Raw genomic sequence first — 24,476 nt, 5'->3', positions numbered from 1 at the left:
AACAATTAAAAGATTTAAGGAAATTCTACTGTATCTGGATCATTTATATTTTTGAGGATTTAAGCCGGATGTAGAAAATCGCTAAATATTAACACAGAAATTCCGTTAAATTGTACATAAATATATTAAGAGGAATTAATGTTTTTCAAGATGATAGAAATCTTTCTTATAAAATAAAAATTAAGAATAAAACTCCTACTAAGGAAATTTAAATAGTAATTAAAAAAGATATGGTTTACGGCCTATTATTATCGAAGGTCAAAAAATACCTATTACTTAATCTATTTTCTGATGCTTGATGCTAAAACTCGACGCACCTTAAAATTTGTGTTTTGGTATAACTCAAAAACGAGAAGAGCACAGAGTTTGGAGCATTAGCACAGCAAATTCGTCATTGCCCATTGAAGGTTTTCTAAAAGACATAGGACTCCTACCTTTCTAATCATATTTACTAATCAACATTAATGACAAATCAAATCATAATTGAGTTTTTAGAATCTTGCACAAAATAAAGTTTAATGTAAAAATAATATTTAGAATTCAGAATCCGTTGCAATCTGTATTTTGGGTTGCTTCTTTTAATTTGTTTTTTGGCATAACTCACAAATGAAAAGAGCACATAATTTGAAAATTGCAGCACTATTTAGCACAGAATTAGTTAAAAATTATGGCGTATCTCTTAATAAGTTTTGTGATGCATGATGATCAAACTTGTCGCTTCTTCAAAGAGAATCCGTTAAAATCTGTATTTTGAGTTGCTTTTTATGCACTGTATGTCTTTTGAAATTGCTCAAAATCGAAAAAAGCACAGAATTTGAATATTGCATCACTACTTAGCACAAAATTATCATACACGTTTAAAAAAAAATGCGATGTATGATGCTCAAACTTTACCAGGTGGCGCATCCACCATTTTTGCACAATTTGCAAAAATCTCATTTAATTTTAACTTGTTCAGATCGACAGAGGTAAATATTGGTCGAAGCTGAAAACGATGTTTCATATTTCTTATTGCTTTTGCCACAAATTTAAACTTCTAAAATTAAAGATTTTACGACTTTAGGAAGCTGAGAAAATTCGTATTTTTAACAAAGTCAATGTTTCTGCATGGAAGCAGAACAATCTTTCAAACTGGACGCGACAACGGTTAACCAACTAAACTGGAAAATTTGTCATGTAAGTTTATCAACAGCATATTTCCGTTGGTTCATGGTCCAATATCCAAGGATTTCGTCAAAGCGGTGTTTGGTTGTCCCACACTCTGGTGAATGTCTGGTTGCCTTCCTCGTGGTCTGAATTTGGCGCAACGGAACAAAATGTCGAAATCCATATTGGTAAATAACGGAACTTCGTCAATTACAAACCCCACCTGAGCGGAACGTCGACCACGCTACCTCTTCCACAAAAGTCCCAAACCTCCCAAGCGCGAGATAAAATCCGCAATTATTAATAAACCCATCACGATAAACTAGAGAGTGGGACTGCGATTTCAACCGCTCTCTCAGTCTTGCCGTGGCTTTAGCGTGTTCACCATGCACAAAAGTTTCAACACGTAACCATGAAGTGCTATGAATTTAACGACAGTGTAGGCTCAAATTGGACAATTTTCTTATAATAATGGACCCCAAGCAAGGAACAAGTCAGTCTAAGAAACCCTTCCGGATGGAGTCCAGTGTGGTACCGAAGCGACTCACAGCGCTCAAAAACGACGAAGAAAGACATAGTGATATTGAAGAAATTCATGAATCTTCACCTGGAGGATCACCAGGTTTTCGTCGGGAGAACAGCACCAGGTCGTTGAAGTTAGTCTATGGAAGTGATGCTGGAAGTTACATGTCGAAACCGTTCTCGGACGCGGCGTCGGTTAGATCGTGGGCGTCGGTCGGGATGGGATCCACCGATGGCAAGAAGATGATCGTGAGGAGGGTGCCGACGTCGCCGGTTGAACTCTTCAATATTGTCAACCCACCGACGTAAGTTGAGAAATGTTAGGTTGGTCGGAGGAAAAGTAGTTTGAACTAGTGAAGCGTTGTTGCTGAATGAAAGCTGCATTCTTGGCACGGGCGCCGGAAGCGCCGCAAGGGTCTGTTTTGGACCCACGCTATTTCACAGTTGTGGAAAATTTGCCGAATTTCTAAAACGTTGAGTGAGGAGAGAAACTAAACATTTCTTTGATGGAACACGTTGTTTTTATGCGAGATTTAATTTAAACCAGAAACTTTGATTATGTAATTACTGAATTGCAGACAGAGAAATTAGAATATCATCATTTTTGACAACGGCAATTCATCACGACTATTCTTGGAATATTTGACGATGATTATTTTAGCGAACAGAGGACAGTAAACATGGGAAATGCTATTTTTGTCAGGAGTCAAAGATTCGTGGTTTGGTCGTGTAAATTTATTTCTTTATTCTATTTAAAAGTGGATACAGATTTATGTGTTCTATCGAAACTAAGAATAATTGCTTGCTTCAGAATTAAAATATTCCATTTGTATAAAAAAGCGTCTATTTTAATTGAATCCAAAAGATTTTGTCGAGCATTTTCAGAAAAAGAGACACTCAAATAATGTAATCATTTAAGACACGCGATCTGTGTAAAAATTATTAAATTACTTGATTCCTTGGTGCCCCACTTTAAATCTAAATTAAGATTTCGAAACTCCTCCAATTTCGAAACCCCCACAATGTATTTATATTCCAGACTTTTTGACGTGCAACTTATTTTAAAATCTAGAAAATAATCTTATATCTCCAAAAGTAACTTCTTTATGTCACTGACATTTTAAATTCTCCTCAAAATGATAACCTAAAGCCACCAGGAATAAATTAATAAATACAGATAACAAACTCTGTTGAGTTTCCATGCATTTTCGTCACACGTTGGCATGATTAAATAAAATAATCGGGGCCAGACGATTTATGCGTGTATATTTTTCCTTTCTTGACTCAATTCGAGTGCCAATCTTTCATCTCTAGTCTGGGGATTAACACCAGTGAATACATCATAAAGAAGGCTTCAGTAGCTAAATTTACTGTTTAAGTTTGGATTAAGTTAAAACCTATTTTTTTCAGTGACGCGACGATTAAAAAAAGGCAACAAATCTGAAAAACAAATTGCTCATTTTCTTCATTGAAAATGACGTTATTTCTAGCCAAATTAGGCCAGAGATTTGAAGCGCAAATACAAAAATCCATTGCAACTCCAGATTTGAGCCTTATTGAAATCTCGTCGACTCGCATTGAAAGGATTATGTAGTTTAGCACGTTTATCCTTAGTAATTCTACTATTGTTACCTGAACCAATGTGATTTAGTTGTGGTTAATTTAAGCGGTTGGCAAACAAGAAGTCTTTGACTGACGCAACGACTGCATGATCTCGCTCGAAGTGAAAATTCATGTTGATCATTACTGAGATTTACTGCAAACTCTGGTTATTTTCCGTTTCATTATATCTCCATTTTGAGGTTAATTGAATATTAGAACTGTATTTTTGATTAGTTGAACAGTTATGTTAACTCTAAATGGTTGTAACTACTGAAATAGACTGGTACCCGATTTGAGCCGCATTGAAATCCCGTGGAGCTCATAATCTACTTATACTGAATGGACCAAGTGAATTAGATTCATTCATTCTTCGAGCTTCCGGTGGTTTTTTAAATTTCGCTGCTAAAATCAGGGACCCCTATAAGCTTGACATTGCCAACCGGCCAGTTTTACACCAAGCAAGATTGTCGACCTTGTTGGTCATACACCAGTTCTACATTGACATAATACCGCACACGGCACGCGAAAATCATAAAAATTTACGGTCCGTTAAAGTCGAAAAACGTTGTGACTTTGGATCAATGCCCTCATGTAAAAACTTTTGATTTTTTCCCCCGAAGACGTGCAAACCTGTTGCATGAAGACAAAAGCGAACCTTGAAGACTGTCTTTCATTAATACATCGTCTCACGAATCGAATATGACGTGACTGCTGGAGGATATGATGAATTACTATTATAAGAAACGTCTGAGGTTTTTTGACCCTCGATGGGCGCAAATTTTCCAAAAGAGGGCCACATTCCTCGACAGGAATGAGAAAATTAGAGGTCAGATTGGCCAGCAAGGTCGGCAATTAGCGCATCCTCTGCAGGAAGTTGCCGCTTTAGTCCTGCAGCGGCATTGGGAGATACAAATTGTGCACTAACCCTTTAATAAGTCTGCAGGCACAAATTCATGGACGGGATTCTCGAAGCTACTAATAAATAATTAACATCTAATTTGTCACGTGCTTTGTCTAACTTTTACACAATACTCTTTTTAAATATTTACACCTCGTTATAAACAAATTACTTTACACATTTATCATAATTTATTAAGCAATCGCAATGTTGATGACGTTGAGTGTTTGTGATTGAAGTGTAAATAAAACAAAATGATAATTTCGATTACGACTAGTACCCAAAATGAACGTCTATAAATGACTCTTTAAACAATCACAAAATTAGCTCTTTAAATAACCGTTTTTTCTTCCAGCCTTGACGTGGACGAGCGTTCTTGCGTTGTCTTCATATCTCCACTATCAGAAGTGTGTCAATACGTCGATTGTATACCAAATGATTACATTGTAAAAATCCGAATTCCCCATTTGCCTTGCATGTTTAATTTGCTACTGGAAAAAACGAATATTTTTCTTTTCATATTCCCCATATTAATTGCCAGGTAAAATCCCGGATGTTTAACAATTGTTTTACAAAGAAATTGACGTGAGCACGGATTTAGATGACTATCATGTGTTTCATTCAGTTTAGAATTTATGAGTACATCCGAGGAAAACAGATAAAACGTTGTGAAAATATCATAAATGGGAAGTGTGACTGTGAATTAATGTCAAAAAACAAACAATATGATTGCTGTGACGAAAAGTACGTCAAATTAATAAAAAATGTACGATAAGTTTCTGTTCTGTCAGTACGGTAATAGTTATTTTTGTTACAAGTACTGAAAATACAGTTTTTCCAGACTAATCGTTGCTGTTTACGGACGAGGCGTAAAAAAGTCTGGTATAGCAGACGAGTCCGCAAAAGCTTTTTAGGAACGTTTTAGTTAAAGCTCCAAAAACAAATTCAAAACTCTTACAATGTATGACTAATCATTTCTCATACCTCTCTAGTAACCATCAGATTATTTATAAACATAAAAAATTGACTTTTTTGCATAAAATGCAGAATTCTGAAAAAATTACGGAAAACGCGAAGATTTACTTACAAACCTTAATTAATTAATCAGTTGTATTAATCCACTATACTTTATTAGTTGTCAAGGCAACTTTTTGGGATTGGGTCCGAAAAAGACTCATTTTAGAGACTCAGATAAGTCTGTAAATAAGCGTATACGAAAAAATGTATTGTGAAACTAGTCTGCTAAAGAGGCTGTTAAGATTAACGGACTAGTCTGCTAAAGTGGTATTTTCAGGATAAAAAAAAAACTGAATGAATTCTCAACATTGGGCGTTTTATCGTCTAACTGTAATAAAACCACACACAAAAAACCTGCATGCCAACCGTAATCATGCTAATAATTCAAAATAATTACTTTCATTTTTGTCACAACTGGTGATAACTAAATTATTAATGTAAGCATGTTTACGTGTATTATTTTTAGTTTCTGTTTATAAAATCGTCTCCGATTTTTGATGTGCTCTGAGATGAAGGTAAATTATCTGTGCTCACTTTATTAAAAGCAGTTTTCTTGCCAAGAAAATAGTATAGCAGTCTGATAATATGTTTACTGCCTCAACAAATCAGGAGAAAGGCAGTTTTGTTGAACTCCGTGGCAATAAAATCAAAAATAGTCAATTTTACGGTTGTGTGGTGTCTTTAAAATACGCCGCGACAAGGCAAAATTTAATTTAATTTTTTTCTCTTGGCATAAACCCAACTCGCTATACCCTTCATGATAAATTCTCACAATGATCAATTGTTGACAGATAAAATTCATAAAGAAGTGTTAATATCGAGATTCTCACTTTATAAATGATCGAAATCAACAAATTTTACCACTCAATTGTAAGAGTTTGTGCTGCGAGAATGGGTAAAGTGTACTATATAAAACCCCATCCAAGGAGAGACCAATACGGATTCATATTCCCCACAGTGTTGTAAGTATTAAAAAATAAGAACAGTTATGTGTGGCAAGGTGAACCATTGAATGAAATAATAATGAAAGCGCGAGGCTGCAACACAATGAAGACTATTTCCACGTCCAGAGTGGGATTAGAATAATTTTAATTAACTAGAGCGCATTGTGGTCTTGACAGGTGGCGGCAATAATTACGCGTTCGATCCAAGATAACGATCATTTTTCAAACCGCAAAACCGGAAGGTCGCGCATTTTTCTTATCCTGTTTCTGTTTCAGACCACCTGAGGAATACTTATACGACCCTGACACCGACGACGGCAGCGGCGATGATGAAGACAGCGTCTACATCAAGCCACGACGACAAACTTGGTCCAACAAACTCCAATTTGTGCTGGCCTGTGTTGGGTACAGTGTTGGTCTAGGCTCGGTCTGGAGGTTTCCGTATTTATGTTACAAAAGTGGCGGAGGTAAACAATTCTGAAATAAGGTCTAGGTGTAAAATTATCACGAAAACTGTGTCAGGATAAGGTCGACTTGCGTAAAATGAACTTTGGGGGCGTGCGTCACGGTAATCCCTCCTCAGGGATGACTAAAACAATTGCGAAACGTTTCAGGGTGGTACAGCCGTAAAATTGTTTGATTTTTGGGATTTTATAGTCCGAATTGTGACACCAAAAGCAAATCGTACGCCATTGAAAAATAGTAGTAAAGTTGAGTCATTCATAACCGGTGGGAAATGGTAATGAAGTTCAGCAAATTAGCCAATGACATAATAAATAAATACGACGATACCACCTTCACTTTTTTTTCTGAAACTTGATTCGAGTTCTGGGATTTGGTAATGTTAGTCATCGATGGTTTTAGTCATTGAGCTCTAGCCTGGCTTGATAAAGAAATATTTTAATTGACACAGATTTCTAGCCGCTTTAAAGTGTTGTGTCAATTATGAGATTTATCTGTACAGATTGCGGGAATAGCTTATTTGTGCACAGACTGATTTCGTAAGATACACGTTTTATCGTATTGTGATGATAATGATATCTAAACGGGAGCGATCGATCATTTGATTGATTTAAAAAAATTGCAATTAAAAAAACATGTTTCTTAATATTCTTGTTTCGAAAATTTTATTATTCTCTTCAATTTTATTGTGACATTCGTGGTATAATATGACAAAATTGCTAGTCTTATCTATTTTATATTTGAGTGGATTTCTATCCAATCTAAATTAACTGACCAAATTTACTGTCACATGTTTGTGTTTGTGTATATAAAAAAATTCCAAATAACTACCTAACACCACAATTATCTGGGGCTTCATTTTTTTATATTGTTTTGCTCTATTGTTAACTAATATTCTTGCTAATTCATACAGCTTTAGCTCGTAAAACGTCAGTTTTCCGTGGTTTTTATCATTTTTTTTTTCACAACGCAAAAAAAACAATTTCATCGACAAATTAAAAGTCAAACTCCCCACAAATGACGCTTTTAGACGAATTAAATGGAGATTCTGTAGTATGAGTCAGTTTTATCTTCCCATTAACATTGTTTGAACTTGATTAAGTTTTATGACTTTTGAGCCAAACTTGTAAAAATTCAGAGTCCCAGATGAATCAAAGTTCATCCTACGCCGGACGCACTTTGCTTTAAAAAAAACTTTAATTTGAGCATTATGGTGTGTTGTGGAAGACTACATCGCTCCTGCAAAGTTCAAGGATGCTCAATATCTATAGTTTCTTAAAAATATTTATATACAACAAACTGAAAAAAACAGAAGATAAGATAATATTAGAAACGTAATTTTAACAAATATGGCACAAAAATGAGTTACAACTATGTAAACGGTGGAAAGATAAGGAAAAATTAGGACCGCGATCTTTTTGTGCAAGAAACAATAACCCGAACTGTGAAAATAGAAAATCCCTGCTCAAAAATACACAGAACGTTGTCATTTTCATAGCCATGATCCACATCCCACATATCTGCTTTGGCACACAGCCACTCATTGTTCATTGTTACTTTCCTTGAATCATAAGCGTCATAACTTGAGACACAGTTAAACAAAAGCATGACACTGAATCAATGTTTTCTATTTTCAGGAGTTTTCCTTATTCCGTATGCTATAACCATGATAGTGTGTGGAGTTCCCATGCTGTATATGGAACTGGCTGTCGGTCAATACACAGGTCGTGGCCCGATCGGCGCTCTGGGTCACTTATGCCCTTTATTAAAAGGTACAAAATGACATTCCACATTCATCAAACTACTTGTTCTTTCCACAGGGACCGGTTTAGGTAGCGTAGTTATCTCGTTTCTGATGTCAACGTACTATAGTGTGATAATAGCGTACGGGATTTTTTACTTTTTTACTTCTTTCAAACCGAAGCAACCTTGGGAGGATTGCTCTCATCCTTGGAACAATGGAGCGTGCTGGGTTCCAAGTAAATCTTCAGCGAATGTGTCGAAACCAGACAGCAGTCAAACACCAGCGGAACAATTTTATGAGTAAGAACTAAACCACACCTGTAGTTGGTACTACCTAAGAAATTTCCAGTAAAAAGGTTTTGCAAATTGGGAACGGCATCGAGGACTTTGACAGCATACGATGGGAATTGGTGGCCTGTCTAATCTGCGCGTGGGTCTTGGTGTACTTCGCAATTTGGAAGAGCATCAAATCATCGGCGAAAGTCCGGTACTTTACCGCGACGTTGCCGTTCCTTCTCATCATAGTTTTCCTAGCCAAGTCACTCACTCTCGAAGGTGCAGACAAAGGAATGCGGTATTTCTTCAGGCCTAAATTTGAGCGGTTGTTGGAAGCGAAAGTGTGGGTGAACGCCGCCGCCCAAACGTTCAATTCCATGGGAATAGCTTTCGGTTCCATGATCTCTTTCGCCAGTTACAGCAAATATAACAATAATATCCTTCACGATACTCTGGCTGTGTCTTTCGTCAATGCCATCACGAGTCTATTAGTAGGTATCTTCGCGTTTGCCACAATCGGCAACATCGCGCTAGAGCAAGGAACTTCGATAGAAGACGTCATTGATGATGGTAAATCATCCGATGAAAGTGTCTAGAAACTAATAGTTTTTCGCCAGGTCCGGGCTTGATCTTCGTTGTGTACCCACAAGCCATGGCGAAGATGCCCGCTGCCCAACTCTGGGCTGTACTCTTCTTCTTCATGCTCATATGTCTAGCTCTAAACAGCCAAGTAATACAAATGAACGAAATAAGTATTGTAAAATTGCTTCATCTAGATTCTTCCAGTTCGCTATCGTTGAAGTTGTGGTAACGTCAATCCAAGACGGCTTCCCAGGCTGGATCAAGAAAAACCTAATGTGCCATGAGGTGCTTGTCTTGATAATTTGCGTCGTGTCTCTGGTTTGTGGGCTACCGAACGTCACACAAGTAAGAAGCGTCGCTTTTAAGACAAAATCTCTAATTGTGATTCCAGGGCGGCATCTACTTCTTTCAGTTGATTGACCACTACGCCGCCTCCATCTCCATCATGTATCTTGCGTTCTTCGAAGTTGTGGCAATCGCGTGGTTCTACGGAGTTCGAAGTTTGAGCAAAAACGTCAAGACAATGACGGGGCGACAGCCTAGCGTCTACTTCAAATTTTCTTGGTTGGTGACTACGCCCCTTATGATTTTCTCAGTATGGGTGTTCTGCATGATCGACTATGAGTCACCCACTTACAACAACGGGGAGTACCATTACCCCACGTGGGCTATAGTCCTTGGTTGGATTATTTCCTCCCTCTCCATTTTGTGCATTCCGATTTACATGGTGTACGTCTTTTTGAACTCCACCGGAAACACATTCTTGGAGGTGAGTCAACCCTTTGGATTCTCATAATTCTACTCTTGTGGTTACAGAAATTGAAGAACAGTCTCAAATCCGACCTCTATGACAAGTGTCCAAAATGCGAAGAAATCGACTGTGATTGCGTCATCAAACCTGACGAAATCGAGCCAATGTTGGTGATGCACAAACCAGACCCCAAAGAAGGGAATTCTGTACCTTTTTACATTCCACTGAATCGCGTGCCTACGGTACACCAATTCAACTTGGAGAAGATCAACCACGTGCAAAAACCGATCATTTTGAACATAGATAAGATGCCTAGACACAAAAACAACTCGAGAGAAGACATGCTCAAAAACAATGCTCAAAATGGTACCATCATTGAAGAAGGACTGCAAGGGGAAGAAATGAACGACAGTACAAACGTAGAAGAAAAGAAAGAGAATGTAGAGAGCTCCGAGACAAGTCGAGAATCAGTAGAGTTCACGTCACATCTTGAAATCAATCTCTCGCCGAAGCAGAACGAGGAGGAAAAACCAGTGAATGAGAGTAGTTTGTGATGATACCAAAGAGTAGTGACTTGAACATTCCTTAAGTTAGTGAAGATAGAATTTGAAGTATCCACAAATGTAATTTTAAGGAATTAAAAGAATATTGTGATATAGCTAGATAAACTTAAATTCCATCATGCAAATAAAGTAAAAAAAAATGGGTGGCTTTTAATGTATTTATTTAAATAAGCAGTCCAATTACAACAAAAATAAATAACTATTTACAAACTGCAACGTACAAAATGAATGTACACGTTGAAATAATTTGTCTTTATGTACAACTGCCACTATTGACAAGGAAGATGCCTCAATAACACGAAAAATGCATAACAAGAACAAAAATCACACCTTCAGGTCTTGGCCCTGAGAACAAAAATCGATTCTATCAACAAGTGCTTGGCAATATTTGGTTTCGAAAAGGAATAACTCTTACGCTTTACATTATTATCACACTGAATTTGGTCCGATACATTATCAGGTTTACGCGTCGAAAGACAGAAACCTGCCTTCCGTGGTAATATTTTGTTCGAATTCTCGCAACAAAGCCTCCGCTTTGCTCAACTCGACGGTCTCGAAAAGCTTGTCCCTTTCGCTGTACATATACCGACTGCACTCCATATTGAACTTTAGTCCTAAAACTATATTGAGCGCTGATGTATCGTAGCTATGGCACCCTGAATATCTAAACTGCGGCTTTTTGTCGTAACGACAGCCCGCCGATTGCGCCCCGATCGGGACTATACAGTCTTGGATGAGCGCGCATTTAACCCAAGGCAACATAATGTCGTTGTGGATCCCCGCGGTGTTGACAATCAACAGAATATCTGCGTTTATCATCTGCAAGAAGAAAAAGTTTTCGGCGTCGGTGTGGAAGTATTGGAACATTTTCTTGTGCGTGAGGCTGGAGACGGGATTCTTCAACGACATGGGCCACGTAAGAATGCCGGTGGTTTTGACGTGCTTTTCAAAGAGATCCATGAAGATGTCATGGGTGAGATGGCGGGAGAAGCGGTAACTACACTCGAGGAACAACACGGCGCCGGTACGATGCAGCGCATCCTAAACAACCCACAAAGTGTCTTCAATTAAAACTAAAAATTAAATTCTACCTGGATTATCAGGGGTCTAAAGGCGCGGATACTCTCTTCGTCCACGTGTGACGGAAAATCCGACAAGCTGAAACTCACCGCCTGGCATCTACTGTTGTTGCAATAGTTCAAAAGCTGGGGGCAACCTCCAATTAATCCAAACCCACGTATGAATCTCTTAATTACCGTTTTTAAGCCGTAATTACCCAATCCTAAGTTGTACACAAGGATTGTGTTATTAGGCAAGACACGCCCTATGTTGTTGATGAGCCCTACGGCCTGACTCTCCTGTCCCTCCATCACGTACGTCACAATCACCGGCAAAGAAGTGTTTCTCCAAATATCATTAGGGTACAACCTGGGGCTATTGGTGAACCCCAACAAACTCAAATACTTCTCGTCAGCGATAAGGCTCTTCGTATCAGCATCTCGAAACGTATCCTAAATCTTTCAAATACAAACGAAATCGATTAACACTCAAACTTACTTTGAAATTACGAATTTGTTGGTGCGTTGTGGACACGATATTCTGGATCGTCTCTGGTTTATGCTGCCTGAAGATGATCAAAAATAAACTAACGATAGTTATCCCCAAGAAAAACCTAATGAAATTCTTATTCTTCATTGGGGCGCGGCGCGATTTCCATCCAAAACCTTCACAATTCTAGGTTAGTTTTTCACATGGTAACTTGCAATGTCTGGGGCTGTTCCATACGAAAGTACTGCGCTAACTCGAGAGGTCACTGTGACTAAGCATTGTTTACAATATTTGATAATAAAAAAGGGTGGAATCGCGATAATCACATGCAGAGGTTAGCTAACAATAACTGTCAAACTGTCAAGCCGTATTTCTAATTCCACTTGATTTGTAACAGACTCAATCGACATGTGTTACATTATAAACGATAAAATAAAAGTTTCGCTAATTCTCGCCACTTACCTTTTGTACTTGTTTGTGTTCTTTACTTTCATGAAAAAAATGCAACTTCTAACACAATTAAACTCAATTTTAGATCTACTATTTCAAATTTACCGCGAAAGCACGGTTTGCACCAGCGAATCAAAATACAGAAATCACAACTTCAGTGGAAGTTTCCTTAGCAGCACAAAGTGCAACCAACCTAAAATATCAAATCTCGTAAAACAACATTTATCCACATTTGTATCAATACGAAAAACTCGTGCAATTATGGCAAGTTTTTTAAACGGTTCCACGATTTTTATTGTATATGTTCTTTCCGAAATAACAATTTATAGAGTGACAGCTACGTAAGTTGGTAGTTGCATCAGGCTAACTTCATTCCAGTAAAGTGAATTTAACCTAAAAATCATGAATTTGGTAAACAATCGTGTATAACTGTGTGATAAAACTATATATTTAAGATGTCTTATAATTCTGGTGATGAACAAAGTGAAGATGGCGAACTACGACAGAGCCCGGAGGTGCCGCGTCAGAAAAACGAGACTCTTGATTTTAGGTCAGTTTATTGACTCATAATGGGGGCTGCATTTATGTCCTAAACGGGCTCTCAATTAATATCCTACCAACAAATTAATTGACCTCTAAGAGCCTCCTTGTATGGCCTTCCACTGTTATTAACTTGGCAAAATGGGACTTTTTGTTGGCCATAAAATAAACGTTTTTGTTGGGTAGGCTGTGTACACGTCTCTTATCTTGACTAATATTTAAACGTCGAAATGTCAATGAATTGTGTGCAATAGTTTTTTGATTTTTCCTTTTTTTCACAGTTTGTCAGAAGAAGACGGTGAGAACGTCGACTCCCTCGATATTAAGCCCCCACAAGCTCGCGTCTCTTCCCAAGCTTCCAGAAAGCGTCGTGATCACGAGAGTCGTTCCCATCACAAGAGGTCGGAGCGTCATCGTGAAGAACGACACTCACATCGGGAAAAACACCACCGAGACAAGTCAGCGCGCTCGAACAAAGAGCGCGAGCACTATCAAAGGGAAAAAGAGCGGTACTACCGCGAACAACTAACTTACAGTGAGATGCAGTACTACCGTGACCGGAAAGAAGAGCCCTCGAGGTCTCGCCATTCAGATTCACGTAAATACGAAGAAAAGAAGGTGAGGGAAGGACGTGGAGGTGAAAAACATCGGCGCTATGAAGAAGAGAAGAGGGACCGTGCTGATAAAACTCTTCAGGATTTAAGGGAGAGACTGCTAAGTAAAAGGACTAGTAAAGGGGATGAGGATATTTTGAGAGCCGACAGGGAGAAAGAGAGGAGGTATAAAGAAGAGACTATCGATAGCGCGTTGCAGGGTGAAGCGGGGATGTTTGTCAAAGAGATTATCAACATTAGCACGGTCGAAGAGCACAAAAGACACAAAAGAGACGACAAGAAAGAGGAGGAGAAACTGAGCGAGGAAGATCGCGTCCAACAGGAGCTCCGAAAAGAGAAACTCCTGGAAGCGGAGCGGGAAATGGCACGAATGAAAGAACAGTCACGGATGGAACGGGAAAGGCGACACATGGAAAAAGCCGCGAAGAGGAAACAGCAAGAAGAGGAAGAGTTCTACAATAAACGACTACGAATGGAAGAGAACGTCGTCACGGTTTCAGACAATTCCGACGAGGAAATGGAGACGCAATATGAAGAAAACGACAATAAAAGCGAGCACAGTGAAGAAAGCGGAAGGAGTAGTACCAATTCCCGAAGATCCGATCGGAGCGATCGGAGTTCCGACTCGAGAGAGCAAAGTGTGTCGTCAGAGCGGAAGTCAAGAAGTCCCAGTGCGAGCAGTGAGCGCTCTGCTTCCGCTTCTCCAAAGAACGGACAACAGTCTGAAGAGAACGAGCCTGAAGAGGTCGAGAAAGAAGAACCTAAACCGAAGATCGATGAGCAACTTCCACCTTATTATCCGGCGGTGCAGGGATGTCGCTCTGTTGAAGAATTCCAGTGTTTGAATAGAATTGAAGAAGGGACGTACGGCGTGGTATACCGAGCTAAAGATAAGCGCACGGAAGATATAGTGGCGTTAAAAAGACTGAAGATGGAGAAGGAAAAGGAAGGATTTCCGATTACTTCGCTTCGGGAAATTAACACTTTGTTGAAAGGACAACACCCGAATATCGTAACAGTAAGGGAAATCGTCGTTGGAAGCAATATGGATAAGATTTTCATCGTCATGGATTACGTAGAGCACGATTTGAAAAGTTTGATGGAAACTATGAGGCACAAGAAACAGAACTTTATGCCGGGAGAAGTAAAGTGTCTTCTCAAGCAGTTGTTGCTTGCAGTTGCGCATTTGCACGACAACTGGATTCTTCATCGCGATCTTAAGACTTCGAATCTTCTTCTCTCACACAAAGGAATCTTAAAAGTCGGAGACTTCGGTTTAGCGCGCGAATACGGATCCCCCCTGAAAGCCTACACTCCTATCGTTGTCACTCTTTGGTACCGAGCCCCCGAACTTCTTCTCTGTACTAAAGAGTACTCCACTCCCATCGATATGTGGTCAGTGGGATGTATTTTCGCCGAGCTCCTCCTCATGAATGCGCTTTTTCCCGGGAAATCCGAAGTAGATCAACTGAATAGAATATTTAGAGACTTGGGAACTCCCAGCGAGAAAATCTGGCCGGGCTTCAACAAACTCCCCGCCGTACAAAAAATGAAATTCAGCGACTACCCCGTGTCGAATTTACGGTCGAAATTCCATATGCTGACAGATCTTGGATTAAATCTTCTGACGAAATTTCTAACTTTTGACCCTGCACAAAGAGTCACGGCCGAAGAGGCTTTACAACATCAGTACTTCAACGAAGCGCCTTTGCCCATAGATCCGGCAATGTTCCCAACCTGGCCGGCGAAAAGCGAGTTGGGGCAAAAACGGGCGTTGGCGGCCAGCCCAAAACCACCCAGCGGGGGCGGCGAATACAAGAAACTTGTACGTCTTTGTTTGATAACTTTGCTTTTATACATTGTCTGTGTTACAGGGGGGCGAAGACGACGACGGCTACGGCTTCAGGATAGGCGGTGTCGACAGACGAATGGGGGGCGGATTCAGTCTCAAATTTTAGGACTAGTCCATGATTATATTTATAATACATTAATAAGTAGATTTAATTTGAATCTTTCCAAACCTTCCAGTTCAATCTGGGGAATTTTGCTCAGTATACCGCCATGTTGGTATTGACATTTATCAAGTTCAGTTCGTGATGTTTGCGTTTACAATCATTTAAACCGAAAATCAATGAATTAGTGGTGTATAATTGATCATGACTGATCGGGTAATAAATAAGGATAGTTTGGGGGCGAAGGAAGAAGACAATCGAGACGCGTCGTCGTTGCGAGACGAAAGTTGGAATTTGAGGTTAGGTTTACGTTTTGGTTGTAAAATGTGTTTCAAAGTGGTTTTTAACAGGACGATGGAAGACAGCGCGGAGAGACAGTCTGATGGCATCAAACGAAGGTATCGAGAAGACCACAGGGGGCACTTTCGACATGATAGGTCGGAGGGTTATCGGGATAAGAGGCACTACCATCGGGACAGGCACCACAGGTGGGGGTTACACTGACAAAGTTTCAAAAGCATATGTTTACGTTATTATACAACTTCTTCTTACCTGAGTGCAATTTTAGAAGTGTTTACGACTATATTTCAACAGTTTACACTGATTTTTGAATTGTGTTTTTTAAACAGTTGTTATGTCATTGTTATAATCAGTTTTCTTTTATATTACGTGAATTAGGCTAATAACTGCTTCGTCACACACTGATGTGATTTCTGTGTATAATCCAACATTTCTTTACTTGTTTTTTACATATTACCTCACTTATTGTGTATTTTTGCATGCATTTGGTTTTTATCGTTTGATCAAAAACATGGTAATCGATTCTTTTCAGAGACCGACGCCACCACTCTCAAGAGCGCGACAGATCTCGCCACCACCACCGCAAAAAATCTCATAAAAACGAAAGAGATAAAGGTAACTTACTAGGATCAGAACCCGATTCATGTAAGTATGATGTACAGAGAGTGAAAGATTTTAGAAATTCAAATCGTGACTCAGAGAATCATAGGATAAACGAGAATAGTACAGTGTCAGAGGTGGCACCTGAAGAAACTAAATCATTCAGTGAGATTCTAGAAGATGATTTAAAAGATTTTGACGACGAGCCCACAACACCGACCGAGAAACGAATAAAATTAGAAGAAGACGATGTAGAAGAGGAGGAGAGTGACGTCAGTCTTGAGACAGAAAGCGGCAAATCCGTTGATTTAGAAAAAGAGGAAGAAGAAAAACGAGAGTTTGATGAGAGTTTGCCGCCGTATTATCCGGCGATTGAGGGGTGCCGGTCATTGGATGAGTTCCAATGTCTCAATCGCATCGCTGAGGGTACTTATGGAGTGGTTTATCGGTTTAAGGATAAAAGGACGGACGACATCGTCGCGCTGAAGAAGCTCAAGATGGAAAAGGAGAAAGAAGGGTTTCCTATAACGTCGTTGAGAGAAATTAACACTCTGCTCAAAGGTCAACATCCTAATATTGTCACGGTGAGAGAAATCGTCGTCGGGAGCAACATGGATAAGATTTTCATAGTCATGGACTATATAGAACACGATCTAAAGTCTCTTATTGAGGCGATGAGGCGGAAGGACTTGCATTTCTCGCCAGGCGAAGTCAAGTGTCTTCTTAAACAGTTGTTGGCAGCAGTTGCACATTTGCACGACAATTGGATTTTACACAGAGATTTGAAGACTTCGAATTTATTGTTGTCGCACAACGGGATTTTAAAGGTTGGAGATTTCGGACTCGCGAGGGAATATGGATCTCCATTGAAACCGTACACTCCAATTGTGGTAACTTTATGGTATAGAGCACCTGAATTGATTCTAGGGGCCAAGGAATACTCCACACCTATTGATCTCTGGTCAGTTGGCTGCATTTTCGCAGAATTTCTTCAAATGAATGCAATGTTTCCTGGGAAGTCAGAAGTGGAGCAGCTGAACCGAATTTTCAAGGTTGGTAGTTCCTTTAAACGAACTTGATTCAAATAAACCATTTGCAGTGTTTGGGTACTCCGACTGAGAAGATCTGGCCCGGCTTCAACAAATTTCCTGCAGTCCAAAAATTGAAATTGACCTATCATACCCCCTCAAATCTCCGTAAAAGGTTTCAAATGTTGAACGATCTCGGTTTGAATTTCTTATTAAATTTCTTGACTTATGATCCCCACCAAAGAATCACGGCCGAAGAGGCCTTAAAACATCCCTATTTTAGCGAATTTCCTCCCCCTATCGATCCCTCACAGTTTCCAAAGTGGCCTGCTAAAAGCGAGATGAATCACAAGAGGGCGACTGCCGCCAGTCCCAAGCCCCCATCTGGTGGCGGCGAGTACAAAAAACTGGTAAGTTGTTGCAGTGGGTTGTTTTCATGGTGTTTACTACTTTTTTTTCCAGGGGGATGAAGACGGGTTCAGAATAGGCGTGGAAACTGACAACAGCAGAATCGGCGCTGGGTTTAGTCTGAAGTTTTAAATGGTTTTAATTTTCTATTTAATGAATAAATCACGTATTTTGAAGGCTATGCGTGATTACTCTCCTGTTTGTCTTTGTCTTTGGTCCCTTTCCTTCCGATTCTTGCATTAGAAGGTCGAAGCTCTAATGAAACGCAAACATATGTTATGTGTGTAATCCCTTAAAGGACCAGGATCTAGATTTAAATATTTACACGCTGGAGTAGTTGGAACGGGCATTTCGATTAACTGTTTGCTTTATGGTCGAGATCGGAGGTCATGAATGTCTTGTGCAATGAAAATTTCACGCTTTCCGTATTAAAGTTTGATGGATTCAGAGAAAGCGCACTTGAAGAATATTTGACTACATTTTAGTGAACGTCAAGAGTATCGATGTTTTGAAACGAGACAGTTTACGAAGTTTGAAGAGTTTATGTTGGTAATAAAGGTATTTTAGATGTTAGAGTTTACCTGTTTTTTATCTTATTTTTATAGCCGAAGATTCGTAATTCTAAATGAAATGTCACGCGCGAAAACATGTCTTGTGAAATAAATGAACGCGAAGACTTATTCGAAGAAAAACGATTTTGTCGAGGTAGGTGCGTTTTTTCTATTTAATTATCTCGATGAGATTTTGTATACATTCCGTCTAAATCGCTTAGTTAAGGGTATTAATTTTTTTCTATCGCGGTAAAGCGGTTTAAGCAAACTGAACTAGTTAATTATGTAAATGGTAAACATTGCATGTAACGGCATCTGTGTGACTACTTTTCTCAGTTAAGTGGCGCCCTAATCTGAAATTAATGAGGCGCTGCACCGGTGCATAGTTTTCGTTCGCAAATTGTCACTTATTCCGCCGCATTATAATTTAAAATTTCGCGAAACGACAAATCCGCGCTCAAAAAAGCTTTTAAGATAATCTATCAACGACAAGAATATTCCGTAAATCCCGGAATCAATACTTCTCCAAACCCGGAACAAACGTGTGGTAATTAAAAATTCTATCCCACGCCGAAACGTTCGATCGATGGGATAAATTATTTAAGTCTCGACACAAGACATCGGGGATTATGACTGTCCGATAAGTTAGATGTATTAGAAACGTAAAAAGTTTACTTTTGTGTGTCATTTTTCGCGAAAGCTCTAGACTTCAGGTGTGATTTTTGAAGATTACGGCGATAAATAATGTCACGCCGCAATGCGCATTTAATTTTGTAAGAGCAAGACAGGAAATTGGAAAGATTTTTAATGTTGGCGATGAGTAAAACTAACATCGATATCAAAAATACAAAGGCCGTGTCGAGGAGGCCGTAAATTAAGATCTTTATTGCTCCTCGTAAAAAATTAAGAAATTGCCGACGCCAAGCACCTACGGAGACTGTCGTGTTTATTACCGCAGTTTTCGCTGCCGAGCTCGTCGGTGATAATTCAAAAGCCGGATTTGGAGCTTTTAAAAATGGAATCTAATTGCACATATGCGGAAAGGACAACTTCCTGCAATATCTCGAGTAGATCCAAGCACGTAAACACATAAATTTTCATAAATTCGAGCAAAATACGCTCAGGTAATATTTAAAATTGGAAGAACACGAAAGACACATGTTTCGAAGGATTTGCTGTATTAACGCGAATTTAAAAGTAAAATCTTCAAACTCCCGCTCGTGTTTCAAGAATTCGGTGCATGCAAATTTTACCCGGACACATTATCCAACATCTCTGTTTCTCCTTTTAATTAAAGAATATTTCTCTCACGTCACGGGTCGAACGAAACTTTAACACCACGGAAGAAGAATAAGTGAAAAGTACAATAATTAGGTCATTCTGTTACATTTTTCTCACCGTTTCTATAACGAAATGAAAACTGAAAACATATTCCCCTTTTGATGCTTTGGCTCGAATTAAAATTTTCATCTTCTTGACTCGGACTCGCACATGTAAAAACAAACAAACGAGAGAAAATTACGTTTGAGATAACAAAAAAAGCGTGTGATATTAAAAATGCAGTGGTAATAAAAGCGCGGGCAATTACGAATTTCCAGAATATTGTGTCTTACTCCAGTAATAATTCACGGGTGTGCTAGTAAAATATTCAGCCGTGTTTTAAATTTAGTGCAAAACGTTCCCAGTTTACTCTTTAGTGAGGTTGGGTTTTACATATTAAATGGGTTTTTACAGACTTATTGGATTTATCGGGTGATTTTTCGACAAATAAATGTAAATAATCGGGAGAAGCGGTAAAATTTGCTTGCCAAATAGCCCGAGGGTGCTAAATGACCGCTGTTAAAAGTTAAAAGGTGGGTCATAAATATACATTAATCTGAATTATGCATCAAAAGGAAAAGAACTGCGGTTTCGGCGTTCCAATTTTGTGCTAATTAATCGATCGAAATTTTGCATTCTTTTGAAGTGCTGCATCATTTGGCGCATTCGCTATTTTGTTTGTTAACTTTTCTCTTCATATTTTGTTCAGCGGTACATTTACTTTTCAATGTCAATATTTGCAGTGTTGACCGAAAAACTGTAGACATAACATAACAATTAAAATTCGCTCAAGTGCAAAATTAAATTTCTCTACACTTTTTTGTAGTCTGAAAAATTGCTGCATCTTGTTTTACAATTTCAGTGTAAATGTAGTAGTTGCACTAAAGTGTAACATTAGTTCGGTTAATAAATTTTTAATATTGTGTGCAATGAGTCTGCCCGGCTGTTGTTTTGTTGATGGATTCTTGTCTATACATAATTGAATTCCAGCAGGTCGTAAAAACTTACTAATAAAACCGAGATATTTTCCTCAAAAATTAAGTACGATACATTGACCTACGACGTTAAACCAACTCATTTACGATGGCATAAATCTCTTTTTTCGGACAATAAAACGCGCGAAATTTGCTTTGTTTACTATTTTTTTGTAGTTTTTCAAAAACAAAAATCTCTCATTTCGGAGATTATCTTCACAGTAGCATCAGCGAATTTGTAGAGTACCTACGTAATATTCAATTCTGTAAAAGCAACAGGAAGAGTTTGCACAAAATATGCAACCCTGTACAGTTTACCAAACGATCTAGTGCGGTTATGGCTTTGACTTTTTAAATCGTTTACAGCCATCTTACCGCAAACCCTCATAAACATAATCATCCTCGAGTGGTTGGGTCTGAACCGCAATAAATATTTTTATCCAGCTGGTCAGTCTTACAAATCGAAACAATGGAATTCCTCAAAATACATGTAGCCTAGCGCTTCATTTTAATGCAGATAAGACCCAACCACTTAAGGATGTTTATGTTTTTGGGGGTTTGCGGTAAGGTGGCTGTAAACGATTTAAAAAGTCAAAGCCATAATCGCACTAAATCGTTTGGTGAACTGTACGGGTCTACATTGCTATCGTACTCCCACTTTATCGGCTTAACAGCTTAACACTAATTTTAGCGGTATGGTAATATTATTATAGGACCAGGGGCTAGGTAAGACATGTATTATTGATAACGGCATGTTTTGTCTAGTTTTTTGGGGATCATTTTAAATCCCATCCATTTCAGTGGTTTGAATTCTACGACTTAATCAGATTGTTTCAAGGTTTTTGAATGCAATCGGTACAAGAATAGCAAATATCTAATAATGTTATAGGTATGCATTTTGCATAAAATCCGCTTTGCACCCATAAATAACGATTTGCCTCCTATTTCTGACAGCTTGAAAAATGAACATTCTGAAAACCGCTTTCCACTACAACGCTGCCATCGACACATCATAGTTTCAATTAAATCTTTGCACCACTCTAATTAATTACTAATTTTTTCGCGATGAATCGATTTGGCTGACCAATACATATTCAAAGCTTCACACTAACGATCGCTTCCCTAATTGGGATTTATGATGTAGATTATTTGACGTTCCCACTGACATAGTCTAAATTAATGAACGCTCAACAATTTTTAATGAAATTGAACAAAAATTAATTTTCGATTGCTTTTTTCAATCACCGGCGACCCAAATATCCATTTCGATCGGTCAGCAACCGCGAAAACTTTGTGATTTATCACTGCGAAATTCCCATGAATTTGTTACCTCAATATCGGGACACAATAATTTCAACGGAAACAGATTAAAGTATAAAAAAGTTTGATTCGGGGAGTTTGCCGAGTGTCTCCTGAAGCACTCTTTTAAATTGTTCATTTAGAGAAAAGCGGGCTGATATGGTCCCAGTGGCGGCGAGGAAAAGTTTAATGATCGCGGGGCGAGAGCCTTTAAGCACATAAATTGTAAAAATTAACGTCTTTTTTAAATATCGTCGAAAGTGATTCGTTCAAGTAATTTCTCGGAATGCGGCATCAACTTTTTGGATCATTTTTCCGGCGCTCTTAAATTTTTATTTCCCAGAAACTGTAGTCGACACCTTGAGGATTTCGCGAACACCGGCGGTGTCTATTTCAATTTTGCGCTTGAATTATTTAGTCCTCTATGAGGGTTGATAGTAGAGGTTTTTATGGATCCACTGCCGAACATATAAACACGATGGAACAGCAACATTGATGTGCAAATGAGAACCGGTAAAAGCCGACTGGTTGCAATATTCAAAGGTTGAGGATTGCGGAGATGCGAAGAAATTTCGTCCCTGCGGAGCGCCAATTTTTATCCCTTGGAAAGAACTAATTATAAACCGGCCAAATTGAAAACATCTACAAAGTGTCAAAAAGTGCTCCCTAACCAACCACTTCCATTATCTTTATGTCGATGCAGCAGAGACACATAAAAACGAAACCCTAAAATATGTACTTTTTCATCCAGGGGCTCGTTTCTCATCTCAAATAAATCAGCCCAATTTCCCAATAGTACGGCACTGGGTCCATAAAAAAAATCCACGTGTCAATATATCGGACCTGGACACGTTCCAACCGCTCAATAGTCAACCGACATACCTTTATCGGCTGGATGAGTTATGTAAAGCTCTTCGACAATGTTGCAAACGCCATCTTGAAAGCTTTGTGTACATGTGAAGAGCTCAAGGATGACAGAGACGTACTGCTTCCGGGCTAGCAGTTAAGAGCGGAAGTTTTTACACGTCAAAAGCCCTCGGTTCGGTTAATAGCCGCATTTAACTCATTTTATTAGAGAGAGATTATTTGCATTTGTTTGGGGTTGGTTCATGGACGAAGAATGGAGGGGATTTTGTTTTCACATCAAAGAGCGAATGAATCGAGATATTGTTAAAGTCGGTGGCGAAGAAAGTCAGGTTCGGACAACTTTATGGAAACACATAAAATTCTATATTATGGCTCGGGAAATCGGACGGAAATATTTCTAGTTTTCTAATTTATGTTATGTTTGAGTCGATATTGTGTTTGCTCGAAAAACCGCATTAATGAAGACTGAAACTCGGAAATGTGTGGAAATCCGCAGAGTCGAGCTAATCCAAATTTCAATTAGATGTTTAAATAAGACATGAAGCAGACACAATTCAAATATTTATTTTTGCAAGCACGATCGTCGTAGTCTGACATTTCAACTTGTTATTTGAAAATTTTAAATGTATTTTGAAGTAGGTATGTGGGATTTTTAAAATTTTAAAACTGGTGGTTCTGATTAACAACCCGAAATTTTATTAATAAAAAAATGGTTTTATTAGGTTTTATACTTTTTTTGGTCGTAATGAAATTACAGTCTGCAATCAACGTAGTTGTGAAAACACAAAATTAAAATAACGACTGTTTTTCGCACTTTGATGTGCAAATTAATATCAGCTTCAGTCCACATTTCGCGCTCATCTCCTCCTGAAAATGAATCGCACCCTCATTAGCAACTCTTCGTTAATGTTTACTCAATTACACCAAATCAATCAACCCCATTACTACCTTCATCCAATTAGTTCCGCGCTCACACTTTAAAACCCCCAAAAAAACAACCACGATTTCGTGACAATCCAAGTTGTTTCATTGTCCATTCCTTATCGCTTCCAATTTTCTTTTTATGGTAGTCGCTTTCGTTTTCAACCCCCACCAGCCCTTAATTAACTCGGATGTGTGACGCCCCACCAGTCCGAGAATCCGTAAACTCTGTGATTTTGAAATAACAACAAAGCGTACAGATTCTAAAACTCGAAGGGCGGCATTATACAACGTGTCCCATTTAAATTTTGATCTCAGGATTCAACACAAAGGAGATGTTTAATGAAAAGCGCACCGATGCTGGCCCGAAACGAAATAAAGCAAAGGATGAGGAAAAGTTCGGATTAAAACAGGCCACGGGGATGATTTATTTCGAATGTTTTTGCAAAGGAGCGGTTTCGGCGGTCGTGATGGCAATTATAACGTGTACGAATTAAATTAAACCAACATAATAATCAGGGGAAAATTATCTACAAGAAGTCGGCAATATCCGGGAGCTTTTTGCGTTATTTATCGCAGGATAATGAAGAGAAAGTCA

General features: G+C 38.8%; 4 protein-coding genes across 4 annotated transcripts; 3 read left to right on the top strand and 1 right to left on the bottom strand.

Moving 5' to 3' along the window:
- The first annotated feature begins 1,462 nt into the window (after window positions 1–1,462).
- Window positions 1,463–10,601, top strand: LOC148167959 (sodium- and chloride-dependent GABA transporter ine-like). The gene is made up of 9 exons (XM_088046404.1): window positions 1,463–1,973; window positions 6,406–6,596; window positions 8,229–8,363; window positions 8,412–8,634; window positions 8,684–9,180; window positions 9,228–9,340; window positions 9,397–9,537; window positions 9,584–9,961; window positions 10,009–10,601. The coding sequence occupies exons 1-9, from the start codon at window positions 1,618–1,620 to the stop codon at window positions 10,495–10,497; spliced, it is 2,523 nt and encodes an 840-aa protein (XP_087902530.1). The 5' UTR covers window positions 1,463–1,617; the 3' UTR covers window positions 10,498–10,601.
- Window positions 10,602–10,872: 271 nt separating this feature from the next.
- LOC148167958 (uncharacterized) lies at window positions 10,873–12,466 on the bottom strand. Its single transcript, XM_088046408.1, has 4 exons — window positions 12,064–12,466; window positions 11,763–12,017; window positions 11,598–11,711; window positions 10,873–11,547 (listed from the first exon to the last, which is right to left on the bottom strand). The coding sequence occupies exons 1-4, from the start codon at window positions 12,199–12,201 to the stop codon at window positions 10,969–10,971; spliced, it is 1,086 nt and encodes a 361-aa protein (XP_087902534.1). The 5' UTR covers window positions 12,202–12,466; the 3' UTR covers window positions 10,873–10,968.
- A 392-nt stretch (window positions 12,467–12,858) lies between these two features.
- On the top strand, window positions 12,859–15,644 carry LOC148167957 (uncharacterized). Its single transcript, XM_088046405.1, has 3 exons — window positions 12,859–13,054; window positions 13,326–15,483; window positions 15,533–15,644. Exons 1-3 carry the CDS (start codon window positions 12,960–12,962, stop codon window positions 15,614–15,616), a joined length of 2,337 nt encoding a protein of 778 aa, XP_087902531.1. The 5' UTR covers window positions 12,859–12,959; the 3' UTR covers window positions 15,617–15,644.
- Window positions 15,645–15,725: 81 nt separating this feature from the next.
- LOC148167956 (cyclin-dependent kinase 11B-like) lies at window positions 15,726–18,122 on the top strand. Its single transcript, XM_088046407.1, is given in 5 exon segments — window positions 15,726–15,909; window positions 15,961–16,098; window positions 16,443–17,562; window positions 17,610–17,978; window positions 17,980–18,122. Coding segments are annotated over 5 exon segments (1,821 nt in total). The 5' UTR covers window positions 15,726–15,814; the 3' UTR covers window positions 18,079–18,122.
- Window positions 18,123–24,476: the final 6,354 nt, after the last annotated feature.

This window comes from Gnatocerus cornutus, chromosome 9 (genome assembly GCF_029298725.1).
Source record: "Gnatocerus cornutus isolate USDA-ARS CGAHR chromosome 9, icGnaCorn1.1, whole genome shotgun sequence".
Classification (NCBI taxonomy): Eukaryota; Metazoa; Arthropoda; class Insecta; order Coleoptera; family Tenebrionidae; genus Gnatocerus; species Gnatocerus cornutus.
The sequence above is the reverse complement of the archived record's forward strand: the minus strand, read 5'-3'. Positions and strand labels throughout refer to the sequence as shown.

What these genes read in the sequence shown, in the direction of transcription:
- LOC148167958 (XM_088046408.1), bottom strand. Translation starts at nt 12,201, where the DNA reads ATGAAGAATAAGAATTTCATTAGGTTTTTCTTGGGGATAACTATCGTT. An exon ending in AACAAATTCGTAATTTCAAA is followed by an intron (nt 12,018 to 12,063) that starts GTAAGTTTGAGT and finishes TGAAAGATTTAG; the next exon opens with GATACGTTTCGAGATGCTGA. An exon ending in GTAATTACGGCTTAAAAACG is followed by an intron (nt 11,712 to 11,762) that starts GTAATTAAGAGA and finishes GGTTGCCCCCAG; the next exon opens with CTTTTGAACTATTGCAACAA.
- LOC148167957 (XM_088046405.1), top strand. Translation starts at nt 12,960, where the DNA reads ATGTCTTATAATTCTGGTGATGAACAAAGTGAAGATGGCGAACTACGA. An exon ending in AACGAGACTCTTGATTTTAG is followed by an intron (nt 13,055 to 13,325) that starts GTCAGTTTATTG and finishes TTTTTTTCACAG; the next exon opens with TTTGTCAGAAGAAGACGGTG. An exon ending in GCGGCGAATACAAGAAACTT is followed by an intron (nt 15,484 to 15,532) that starts GTACGTCTTTGT and finishes TCTGTGTTACAG; the next exon opens with GGGGGCGAAGACGACGACGG.
- LOC148167959 (XM_088046404.1), top strand. Translation starts at nt 1,618, where the DNA reads ATGGACCCCAAGCAAGGAACAAGTCAGTCTAAGAAACCCTTCCGGATG. An exon ending in AATATTGTCAACCCACCGAC is followed by an intron (nt 1,974 to 6,405) that starts GTAAGTTGAGAA and finishes TTTCTGTTTCAG; the next exon opens with ACCACCTGAGGAATACTTAT. An exon ending in CCAGCGGAACAATTTTATGA is followed by an intron (nt 8,635 to 8,683) that starts GTAAGAACTAAA and finishes AGAAATTTCCAG; the next exon opens with TAAAAAGGTTTTGCAAATTG.